This window comes from Schistocerca nitens, chromosome 8, assembly GCF_023898315.1.
Source record: "Schistocerca nitens isolate TAMUIC-IGC-003100 chromosome 8, iqSchNite1.1, whole genome shotgun sequence".
In the NCBI taxonomy this organism is placed as follows: Eukaryota; Metazoa; Arthropoda; class Insecta; order Orthoptera; family Acrididae; genus Schistocerca; species Schistocerca nitens.
The window spans coordinates 285,672,771-285,686,096 of NC_064621.1; the positions used below are offsets into that span (position 1 = coordinate 285,672,771).

At 37.6% G+C, this 13,326-nt stretch overlaps 1 protein-coding gene across 1 annotated transcript in view; it reads right to left on the minus strand.

The window, feature by feature from the left end:
- Positions 1–6,896: 6,896 nt before the first annotated feature.
- The window catches only part of LOC126198423 (uncharacterized), a 60,196-nt gene continuing 53,766 nt past the window's right edge, over positions 6,897–13,326 (minus strand). Inside the window, exon 6 of the mRNA XM_049934727.1 lies at positions 6,897–7,265. Coding sequence (XP_049790684.1) covers positions 7,148–7,265 — 118 coding nt within the window. The 3' untranslated portion in view covers positions 6,897–7,147. The remainder of the gene's footprint in view (positions 7,266–13,326) is intronic.

Sequence of the window (13,326 nt, forward strand, 5' to 3'; positions counted from 1 at the left end):
GAGAAGCAAAGAGCACTGGAAACCACCAAAAAAGTTCAAATACATTGAATTGCAGGCCTTATTGGATGAAGATGATACTCAAACTCAACAGGAACTCATGGAGTAATTGAATGTGGTGAAGAAAGCCGTTTCTCTTTGGTTGAAAGCTACGGAAAAAGTGCAGAAAGTGGTAAAATTGGTCCCACATGAAGTAAATGAAAGCAAATCGAAAGACCTCTTGTGAAATACTGTTCACCAGATAGAAAAGAAAATCATTTCTCCACCGAATAGTAAAAGGTGATGAAAAATGGATATATTCTGAGAATCCAAGCATTGTAAATTATGGGTGAATCCAAGCAAACTATCGATATCCACTGCAAGACCAAATTACTTTGGAAAGAAGACATTGCTCTGTGTTTGGTGGGTCCAGAAGGATGTCATCTATTATGAGCTGCTAAAACCTGGTGAAACTGTTAATGCTGATCACAACCAACAGCAAATGATCAATTTAAATCAAGCATTATGAGAAAAATGACTGGAATAAGGAAAAAGCCAACACAAAGTCATATTGCTCCAAGGTAACAGCCCATCATACACAGAAAAACTGTTCAGCAAAACAATCGAGGTATTCTGTTGGGAAATACTAGGGCATGCAGCTTATTCTCCAGGCTTGGCTCTGTCCAATTATCATCTATTTGCATCAGTGAGATACTCTCTCACTAAAAAACACTTCAATTCATATGATAATGTACTAAAATGGATCACTGACTGGTTCGCTTCTAAAGAAGAACTGTTTTTTTGGAGTGGCATTCATAGACTGCTGGAGAGGTGGGAGAAATGTGTAAATATAAATGGAGATTATTTTGAATAAATTATTGTTTATGAATTTCAAGCAACATATGTGTGTTTATTGCAACCAAATTCCAGTTTCATAGTTCTACACCTGCTAAGGTTGTGACAGCACAATTAAGAAATGTACAGCAATAGGACCTTCAGCATGTCAACACTATATGATTGTGCATTGAAAGCAGCAAAGTCCCTAGTTCTTCAAATAAAGTAACATCTGATGTCTTCCAAAACCTGCTTTGTCCAGTGGTACCACACACCTCAAGATGAGCCATTTTTGAGAAACTGGGGAGGGGGTTATAGAGAGAGAGAGAGAGTGCACTTAAAAATCATGTAACTGTTCAGCTTGTTGCCATCCATATTTTTCACTGGGAAGATGTACTATTATAAAACTGACTCACCTCACATCATAGCAAGAGGTCACAATTATGATTGATGGACCACAAAGATAATTTATAATAATAGTAATAATAATATACATCCAAACTATCAAACAGTGCCAGTATATCTGGACGGTACATTTGTGACACACATAAAAGAGCTGTGCCTGAAAAATCTTTAAGCATTGAAAAATATTTAACTTTCATCAATAATTCACCCTCAGTAGTCTTATGAATGGCCACCCTCATGTTTGAAAATGGTGTGCAACAGTCACTAGTATGGCTTCACTCATTGGACTTCCTGAAATTCCCTTACGTTGTAAGAGGTGGAGTAGGAAGTGACAACAAGAGACTTATTCTGTTTTGCACACTGGAGCAACTCTTTATCTAAATTCATTAGTAGCACGAAATAATGACCATCTTTCGTGCACCGAAAAAAATTCAAAGATATACTTGTCTCAACCAAAGACCAACTGGGGCTGCAGACACTGGGCATTCACAGTATTGAGTGCAAATGTGGGATGGTATATATTGGGCAGACACAAGGATGTATCTCCCAGCACTGTACTGAGCACATCAGGAACGTACGACTAGGACAGACAAACAAGTCTGCAGTAGCAGAACATAGAATTATCAAGCGACATGCCTTTGAATTAAAAAAAAACGAAGAAGCTGTGCAGCACCAACGGTTTCTGGGACTTGATCTTCAAAGAGGAAGTGGAGATACGTCTGCACAACAATTTAGAAAACAGAGATAGCGGTTTTCAGCTCAGTGCAGCATGGAATCCCACAACTGACAAAATACGTCAGGAATGCTGGTCCACGCTGCGGTCGCCTCCCCCCCCCCCCCCCCACACTCCCCCACAACCGATGCGATATCCCCTTCCAGAGGAACGTGATTAGCCGGCCTACAGTAGTGGATGATGGCCAAGCAGCTATATAGATATGCAGAACACAGCATCCCAACACTTTGCCACAAGATGACGGGTATGAAACTCATTGAAACACTGTGACAAAACGACACCACCACTCAGCTGATAACCCGAGAAGAATTCATCAGTGGAATATGCTGAGAAAGACTGCAATCGCATACATCACACCTCTATGAGGAGGATGTCCAGCACACCTGCAAGATGCTGCAGAATCTACAAATCAAGAAGGGAAGGCTGCTCAGCAGACTAGCCTTCTTGCTAAGGTGTCGGGATAAGGAAGTGATGCCGCAGTTTGCAAACTTGCGGCATCCTGTCAACACGGCGAGTACAAAATGCATATTATGACAGGCTGGTTCAGCCTTAGTATGGAAACACATACGTGTTACCAGAATGGAACTCAACAAATACGCCAAGGCTTTGCCCACTCACCACCTATACCTGGCTTCCACTCTCCTGGCACACACCTGGGCGTGGCTGGATGGCAACACGTACACCAGCTGTGAGCTCCACCAGAAGAAAGCCACCAACAGACAGTGCCAGAAGTTCCTCAGACTTCCGGGCAGATGTCAACAGGAAGAGAAAGCCAGAAATATTAAGACCGTCATCAACCTGACAGAGAGAGCACTGGATGGGCCAACAATCTCCGTGCTGTCGAAAGGCCTGAATTTTGCTCTGACTCCAAGAATGTTACCAAAACTTGACATCATCAGCAACGTAGAACAAGCCATACATGGACTCCCACTGAGAGCAGCTGAGGAAGCAAGGAGGGAGACCAGCAGGGTACTCGAGAAAACAAGAATGCCAAAGAACAACATTACAGCAGAAGAGCGCAAGGCACTGTTGAACCTTCACGATGACATGGGTATAGTGGTCTTAGCAGCAGACAAAGGGAATGTGACTGTCCTACTGAAATCAGAAAATTACTGGCAGAAGATCGACACCTTACTACCAGATCCTGCATACAATGAAGTGGGGAAAGACGCAACTGCTTCTGTTACACGCAAGACCATCAATCTTCTCAACAGAACAGCTCACGACTTGACAGAAACACCATCAGGAAGCTTTACCCTCAAGCACCGGCTCCACCGCAACTGTATGGCCTCCCAAAGATCCATAAGGAGGATGTCCCACTATGTCCTATATTGAACACCATAAATTCTCTAACGTATGGTGTAGTGAAGCACCTAGCACAGCTGTTAAAACCACTTGTGGGTCACTGCCCTCTCCATGTAAAGAACTTGACAAAATTTGTTAAGGTACTCCAAGGGTTATGCCTGGACAAGAAGGATCTACTAGTCAGCTTTGATGTCACTTCTCTTTTCACCAGGGTGCTGCTGGATGATGCCTTAGCTCTACTTGAAGATCACTTCGATGAGGACACACTCAGACTCTTTTGTCTTGTGTTAACCACAACGTACTTCAAATGTGGTGGGAAATTTCATGAACGAACAGATGGTGTTGCAATGGGTTCCTCCCTGGTCCCAAGTATTGCCAACTTGTACATGGAGCACTTTGAAAATGTGGCACTGAACACTGCCCACCGTAAACCAAAGGTGTTCTACAGATACATAGACAACAATTTTGTAGTGTGTCCCCATGGCAAGGAAAAACTACAGGAGTTCCTATGCCATCTGAATGGCATACATGACAGCATCAAATTCACCATGGAGGCAGAAGAGAATGGCTGCCTTTCCTTCTTGGATATTTTGATCAAGAAAAATCTGGACAGTTCATTGGGACACTCGGTCTACAGGAAGAAGATGCACACAGACTTATATCTCATTGCTTGGAGCTGCCACCATCCAGCACAACATAACTCAGTACTGAACACCTTAGCACAAAGAGCCAGATTGATCTGTGACAGCGAGAGTTTGCCACGTGAGTTAGCACATCTGTGGGAAACCTTCCATAAGAGTGGCTACACCAAGAGACAAATAAGACATGCCTTGCGTGCAGACAAGAGGCAGGAAGTGAAACCAGAAGAAGACAAAGCAAAACTTATGGTGTTTCTGCCGTTTGCTGGATTGCCAACAGCCAAGATCGCAAGAATATTAAAGAAGCATGAAATAACGACCATCTTCCATGCACCGAGAAAAGTCAAAGATATATTTGGCACAACCAAAGACCAACTGGGGCTGCAGATGCTGGGTATTTACAGTATTGAGTGCGAATGTGGGATGGAATATATAGGGGAGACACAACAATGTATCTCACAGCACTGTACTGAACACATCAGAAATATAAGACTAGGACAGACAAACAAGTCCGCAGTAGCCGAACATAGCATTATCGAGGGACACACCTTCAAATTCGAAAAAAATGAAGAAGCTGTGCAGAGCCAACAGTTTCTGGGACTCGATCTTCTAAGAGGAAGTGGAGATATGTCTGCACAACAATTTAGTAAACAGGGATAGCGGTTTTTAGCTCAGTGCAGTGTGGAATTCCACAACTGACAAAATACATCAGGAACGCTCCGATCTGAAGGCAGTGGCATCTGCAGTTAGATTGGATAGACACCGAGTCTTGATGCTGGTCTGCGCCACGGCCCTCCCCCCACCACTTCCGACACAGTACTCCCTTCTGGATGAATGTGGTTGACAGGCCTACAATAGCGGACGACTGACAAGCAGCTTGATAGATATGCAGAACACAGCATCCCGACACTTCACCAGAAGATGATGGGTACGAAACTCATTGAAACGTTGGAACAAAATGACGCCACCACTCAGCTGATAACCCGAGAAGAATTCATTAAATAAACCACAATTCACATTGATCAAAAAGGCTCAGTCATGGGTAAACCGGGTGGTGGACTTCAGTTTGTTGGGAGAATACTAGGGAAATGCAATCAGTCTACAAAAGACATTGCTTACAAATCACTCATGGGATGCCTTCTAGAATATTGCTCAAGTGTGTGGAACCCTTACCAAATAGGTTCAAAAAATGGCTCTGAGCACTATGGGACTCAACATCTTAGGTCATAAGTCCCCTAGAACTGAGAACTACTTAAACCTAACTAACCTAAGGACATCACACACACCCATGCCCGAGGCAGGATTCGAACCTGCGACCGTAGCAGTCCCGCGGTTCCGGACTGCAGCGCCAGAACCGCTAGACCACCGCGGCCGGCTTACCAAATAGGACTAATGGGGGTATATTGAATGTTTACCAAGAAGAGCAGCATTAATAGTCACGGGCTTGTTTGTCCCATGGGAAAGTGTTACAGACAAGCTGAAGAAATTGTACTGACAGACTCTTGAAGACAGATTTAAACTATCCTGAAAAGCCTGCTTACAGAGTTTCAAGAACCACTTTTAAATTATGACCCAAGGAACATCCAACAAACCCATATGTATTGTTCCATTGGGATCATGTGGACAAGATTAGAATAATTACAGCATCCACAAAGGCATTCAAACAATCACTCTTCCTGCACTCCATACGTCGGTGGAACGGGAAGATATCCTAATAACTGGTACAATGTGACATACTCCCTCCCAAGCACTTCATGATGGTTTGAAAAATATAGATATATGTGTAGAGATAGGTTGAGTGTGTGGTAGAATACTACTTTATGAGTTGTGGGTAAGGATGTCGCTCATTTTTGGGCATGATGATAGTCAATGCCCAGCTGAAGGACATGGTTTTTCTTAAAGTGTCTACCAGCATTTCTGAGAGTAAAACAAACCTGTGACCACCGCTGCTCCCATTCTTTGTATATGTTGAATATCCCATGTTGAACCACATTCTAGCATGAGTTGCACAAATATTTTACAGGCAGTTTCCTTTGTAGACTGCCTGCATTTTCCCATTACCTTACCAATGAACTGATGTCTTCCACCTGCCTTACCTACAACTCAGGCTATATGATCACCCCATTTCACACCCTGACAAATTTTTAACCACAGGTCATTGATACTGTATTCATAGGGTACATTTAAAACAAGTTGCATGTGTCTGTAAACTTCCCAAGCTCTGATGGGGATCTGTGCAATTTTTTCAGATATTACTTCAATACAGATAACTGAATTTGCTTTGGGTTTTGTGAGAGATCTTTCAATAGACCGTCTACCCTTTTGATAGTAACATGCATTTCACTTAACATCTCTTTTTAGTTCACAATAAGTGTAACAAAATATTCAGAGAAGAAAAAATTAAAAACATAGAAACAACAGTTCCTCTCATGGTCTTTAATACTGACACCTTTCCCTTCAGCAATCAGTGCGAGAACTTTACTATGAGGTGCTACCATCTTGTGAAATCAAAGACTGCTGTTACAAGTGGTTAATTCAAACTTTACACGTAACAGAATGCACCCTGTAACGGCTAGCCCCGGTTACCTCCACAGCTGTTTTTAATCCAAGTGATTTCCCAATAATTTGGAATTTTTAAAAACTGATATTTATTCTTATGCATTGACAAGAAATCAATATGCATGCAAAAATGCAACTATCAAATAACTTATTGTATTATTTTCAATTTTTAAATGTTTTGTATTTAAATTTTCAGTGAATAAACATTGACAGTGCTTGCAAAGAAGTTTTGACTTGCCATTGCAGATTCTAGACAGAACATGCAAAGTTACAGTGGAATGAAGGAATTTTATATTGAGTACTAGTATTATGTAGGACAAAGGTGTAGTAAAACTTTATTCCACAGTCATCACCTACATCTGGAAAATTTTTTTTGTTCAATGTTATAATACTCACCAATTTAATATATTAACAAGTATTTACAAAATAAGTACATATGGGATTACATTACATGTTTTTGTGAATAATTCACATCTTACATAATTATACATTAAGTACAGATGAATTTCAGTTTAAAAAGTTGTTAAATTTGACCTTTCAGTATGTAAATTACAATTTATTAATGTCACAATTCAGCATTTTCCTCTTCAGTAAGTGCATTCTAAGTTTATCACAGATATTATTCATTCAAATCAGAAGAAAACAATTTAATACAGGCGGTCTGAGCTGTAAATGAGGATTTGTCTCTTTGGTACTGTTAATTTGTGCGTATTTCAACAGTTCCCATAGGCCTTTTAATTACACTGGAATGATTTTTGGTTATGACACTTGAAACAGGAAACTTGTCTCCAAGTGTTTGCGTTGATAGTTGGCAGCTGCAAAAATTTAAAAAAAATTAATTAAAAATCCAAAGAAGTGGCTGCAGTACATTGATATAGGCATTAAATGTCACTTTTTTTGGAACACTAACATTTCTGACCAATGTGTTTTTTATTAGCTGTCTTGTCTTGAGATTGCTGGAGAGATTGTTTTGTTGAGAGGAATGCTGTTCACCATGTGACAAAGCAGTTTGGCCCCCACCATCCTACCTTGTCTTTTATAGTCCTAATTACAATAGCTGGGATCAATACTAGTTATTTTTCTTTTCTTGTTGTTATTCTTCCGAAAAATTTTGATGATGGATTCCATTATCTGACCACACAGTATATGAATTTACAAACTAATGTAAATTACTTTCCCCTTTGGAACCTATTAGTTCAGATTATGCAGTTCACTGTTGTGAACATTTTGTATTAATGAACATTTTGTATTAAAAAGTTTTGCTGGTAAATATATGTTTCAAAAGTTTTTGTTCTAGACAGCATCCATAAAAATCTAGTGAGCTAATAAATAGATTCAGAAAAGTTTATTATCTATGAACTGTAGACCAAGTTTTGCTCAGTTCAAAGACATGTTTATTTTATCTCAAACCTAATTAATTCAGGAGATGTAATTACTAAAGATTTCAACTAGCCCAAACTTTCAGCTGGTATTGTGGCAAAACCACTATAAATTTCTGGAATATTTTAACACAATATTGATGGGCTAAATTTTCTGAACCCAGTGACATCAATAACAAATATGTAATTGCCATAATTAAGAACTGCATGACATTTAATATTCAAATTTTAATAATCACTATCGATGCCATACCTAATAGTCAGTAACTCCCATAGTATAAGTATAACTTGGTTCTGTATATTTTAATAGCTACTGCTCACACAGATAATCTGATAAACAAAGTCTGGCAGTAATTATTACATCTATTTAAAAAGGAATAATTTGACCCAGGGAAATTTCAAATAATAATCAAATAACCAAAATCACATAAAATTCTAGCACGCAACAGTATAAGGATAAAATGCATGCAATTCTGTCATTATGCTTCTAGTTCTTCTTGGAGTTAAATCTTGGTCAGTATGTAACTTGCTCCAGAATTTCAGTGTTCTCTACACTGTGTGTTCCACTGTTGTTGTTTGAACAGGCCTCAGGCTTATTCAACAATATGAGCAGTGACTATTACAATCAGCGATAGACTTCTCAAGTAACGTTTGTAAACATGCCACTGTACCTTAATGAACTATTATCATCATTGCGTTTGCTTGTAGACAATTTCTTGATCTGCTACAGGAGACATTACTTTTTGCACCTATTAATTCATGATTCTTATTCTTTTAGTGGAATATAATTTAAAGTTATACATCATATATGAGAACAGAGAGACCTGCACAAACATTTTTGACCTGTAATGGGGCCTGGTTGATAGGAATCAAATTCCATAAATAAATATGTGAAATGATTCTGTGTGAACATTTAAAAGAACTACTGGACTTCTTATTTATTAAGAGATACAGTCCTGTCACAAATGTTTTTAGCTAAAGCACCAGTGTCACAACTACCAAGAGGCAACATTAATCTACAGGTAGGTCCCCCTCTGGTGACCCATTCGAGGAACAATATTAGACTTGATAGAGTGTTTGTTCGTGGACTCGCGAGTACTGCGAACAGTGTGCAGAAGTGAATTTTAATGGAAAGTGACACTAGTGGTATTTACATATGTTTCTTTAGATGAGTAAGGAGGAATACAAAAACTGAAATAGTGTTTATGAACAAGCGAGTGCTGAAAACATAATGTAACAAAGTGGAATATTAGTGGACGTTAACATTGATGAGTTATTGTGTAAGAAACACTTTGCTAAGGCACTTTATATGGGAACTTATGAAACATTCAGGTGAGTGTTAGTGGAGTGTACACTCATGTAGAGAACAAGAATATGACTGAGTAGAATGAACAGTGGCTGGAACTACGTGACAGTTTTGGACGGTAACTGCAACTGGATTGTGAGGCAGAACAACAGAAGAGGACCATGGGAATTATGAATAACCAGAACGGTCTACAGAAGAAGGAATGTTAAATACTGGAGCGTCTGAAAGGGCAATCATCTTGAAAACTGGACAAATCCTGTGTTTGGTGTGCTGTAACATGTGGCACAACAGATGATACCGGACAGTACAAATGAATCTAGTGGTGGCATCACTAAACTCATCTGGTAAATGTATTTAAAAACTATTTCAGTAATTTAATCAGTGTTCAGTTTAACTCTATAAAAATGTCTGATAAGGAAAAAAGTGTCAGTGATAACCAAATTGTTGTTCATGATGAAGGATATTGGTACAATAGTATATTGGTTGTACCTAGTTTTCTCATTAAGTCAGAAATTTTAAACGATACTGAGGTAGGTAATGAAATAAGTTCTGATGACAGTCAAACCAATAGTACAATTTAGAAATAAATTGCAAATGCTTCACCCACTAATGGTAAAAATGTAATTAATATTGAAAGTAGCTATGAATTGATACAACCTTCTAATGTCAAGCAAGAACCTGTCAATGGCTACTTGCTGTTTGGTAAAATTAAACAGAACAAAATGGTGGTCTGGATAATACCACAGAAATAGTAGTAGCTGTGATTAGTAATTACAAATACGGATGAACTGAAAGGAGAATTAAATTCAAAATTGGGTGAAATAAAAGGGAGTATTGGTAGTATGAAGAAAGAGCTGGGGTTTGTGACTGAAAATTTAACAAAATTTGACCAAAGGGTTACTGAAGTAGAAAGTAATTGTGAGAGCTGATTGAGTGAGGCTTGTGCAGGAACAGATTCTAAATTGGAGGAAGAAGCCAATCATTCTAAAGTTATTAAGTATAACAGGACATCCACCTCTACCATGACATTTTCTTAACAGTAGTTGTCGATACCAATATTATTTTTGGAGTTTTTGGAAAGGTCAGTATTAGCTCAGTTGCTTTTCTGAAAACTTTCATATAATTTTATACACAGTGTATTATAGTTAGAGCTAAATTTTATGTAAACTTTTGTAGTCTTGATGTTTTAATCAGTAAGTATTTGTTATGAATGTACAATTAAAATTTTTTTGACACACTTAAAATTTCTATTATTAATTACACAATACTGTTCTGGTTACTATGTTTATTTCTGGATTCGCTTATGAAATAATAATTAAAAGTAATAATGTAACAGAAACTAGTAGAAATTCATTTCCTCTTAAGAAAAATTGTACACCCTTCGCAGTATTGCTATTTCTGCAGTGTGTGAGAGTCATAAGTATGCCTCTGATGTGATCAGATGTATTTTTTTGTATTTTTGTGTGAACAATGTAATTTAGGCTTTGTTAACACGGAAAATCACAAGACTGAGTGGCATACTAAAATGTGACAAAATATATTTATGTAAAAACAAAAATTCCGCAACAACAATCTTCTAATTTATTTAGTTCAGTTATACTGTGAGGACCAGAAATGTGAGAATTTCAGCTTCAAGAATCAGATGCCTAAACAAGTACAACTGGAGCCAAGTCAACATGACAAGCTAAGTAAACTAGAAAGTTTATTTTGTAATCTTTGTCCTCTCAAATTTTTGTAAAAGACTTAGTTTAATGTGGACAATAGCTGCAAAAATGGAAGGAGGGGTGAGATTACATGTGAGGGCATCATCTGTGATTAACTGACTAATAATGAGGTTTTGTTGGTTGCAGAAATTGTTCTATTTTGTTGATTTTTTAACTGTTTGGATGAATCAATTTTCGATCACATGGAGCATCACTGAAGGCTGTCTAAGAAAGGATCTTTATACCAACAGTGATAATGTACTACCATTAATGATGGATTGGATTGAATGAAAGTGAAGAGCACTTTATAACTATAAGCAGGGACATCAAAAAGGAAAGATAAGTACAAACTATCTCTGAAATTAATTTGTTTGTAGACTCATGTGGTTGTCAACAAAATGAATAGGGATGAAAGCAAAAGTGAAGTAGAAATGAAAGCTGCAGGAAACAGTCAGGAAATGTTTGAGCTGAGTGAAACTGTAGTCAGCAAAGAAACAGGAAAGACTGATATTTTGCAGTTAATTTTGGCAAAATTATAGGAAATCAAGAGAGATAACAATAGCAAATTTAGTGCAGTTAATGATTAGTTAACTGAAATAAGAACTGAAAACAATAGCAAAATGGACAGAGCACAAGATCAGATATGTCAACTTAGTAATCAAGTTTAAGAGTTAAAAAATGGGTTGTCAGAGGGGTTAAAATGTGTGAATAAAAGAGTTGATGTTTTAGAAACTAAATTTGTTGTTTTAGAAAATGAGTTCATTGCTGAGTCAGTGAAACAGTGAGAGAGTGTTGATGACATCAGAGTTGAACAGAAGGCTGTTGCGGAAAAATTGTGTGACTCGGGAGCTACAACCCAACAAAATGTCACCAGTTTAAACCAAAAAATCTTAAATGTAGAAAACAATATGCAAACTAATGTAACTGTTTTAGGTCAAAAATTTCAGCAGTTCAGGAAGTTCGTATTAACCAAAATCTGAGTGCAAACAATGGTATTACATAGCCCAACACTCCTATTAAAAGTTTTCCATCAGATAATTTACATCCAGTGGATTTTCTGCACCACTGCAGAGACAGCTTTGTGTCAGGCGTGAAAGACAATCAAAAAATTAAATTTATTAAAAGAGTTCTTGAGGGCAAAGCTCTGTCATGGGTAAATTTAAATTTAAGTCAGTGGGAAACATATCAGAGTTTTGAGAAAAGTTTTTTAAACAAATTTTGGTTGAAAGTAGAACAGGGGAGAATAAAAAATCTGAATTTTTGAATGTCCTAATTACAGGAATAGGGATGACACTTTGAAAGAGTTTTTTAAGAACCACCTTAAAAAATTAGCACATATTGACCAACCATTTGACAAAGTGACCTTGATTGATCCACTTGAAAGGAGATTACCAGAAAGATTGCTAATCACAGAAACAGAGGTAATGGTAACTTCCATCAGGATCAAAGTGTCAATAGAGGAAGAAATTCTGAACAGCAATAGGATAGGAATAATGGGAATAACCACTGGCATTTTAATAGAAGAAACAATCATAGAAGTAACTACTCAGGAAATGGCACTTTGCCTCAATGAAGGTCCACAGTTTTGGGATGAGGAAACATAACAAGCACAGGACCCATAAGTTACACTTGCAATTAGATAGTAATAACAGTGTTTTTGATATGGCACATTTATCTGAAATTGAACAGAAGAAATATCAGATTTCTCATATATATTTTGACGAAACATTTTGGGATACTATGTTTAATTATGGTGTTTTAAGTGCTAATCACAAACCAGAATGTGAGAGTAGTGAGAATTTTGGTGTAGTATGTACTAATGATTTCTTCTCATAGGTGGAAAATAGTGTTGTTGATGTATGTAAATCAGGTGATGACTGTATATTATTTGGACTAGTTGATATTTTTTTTTATGTAGATGTGAATGAGACCTGTGAGGTAACAGAGGTTGCTAAGTCTGAGGCTGGTGGCTTATTGAAAATAAAGGTAGGTAAGGTAAGTGACTTTTATTTGTTGTCTACAACTAATATGTGATCAGAGACAATCAGAATAAAAGAGAATATTTTATTCCATATAAATCTTAATCCAGAGACGAAATTAAAGGCATATTAAATTTTCTGAAAAGGAAGCTATGGACTGCGAAACAAATTCACCGAGGCTGAAGTTTCTCTGTCCACCCTGCAGTCACACTTCCAATAAAAGCTGACTTTAGTGTAATTGTTGTTATACAGTTCTCTCAGGACTTGTAATGATCCAAAGAAACGACAACACTACAAACTTTACTGTAGCATTCTCAAGAAGGTTATAAATAAATCTAAAAGTATGTGCATAAAATCAGAAATTGAAAGCTCAGAAAATAAAATTAAAACTATATGGAATGTAATAAAGAGGGAAACTGGCAGGACAACAGGGAACATGTCTCAGGTAGAGATTAAAACAGGGGACAGTATCATAAAGAAACCTGAGTTGGTTGCAGAAATATTTAATA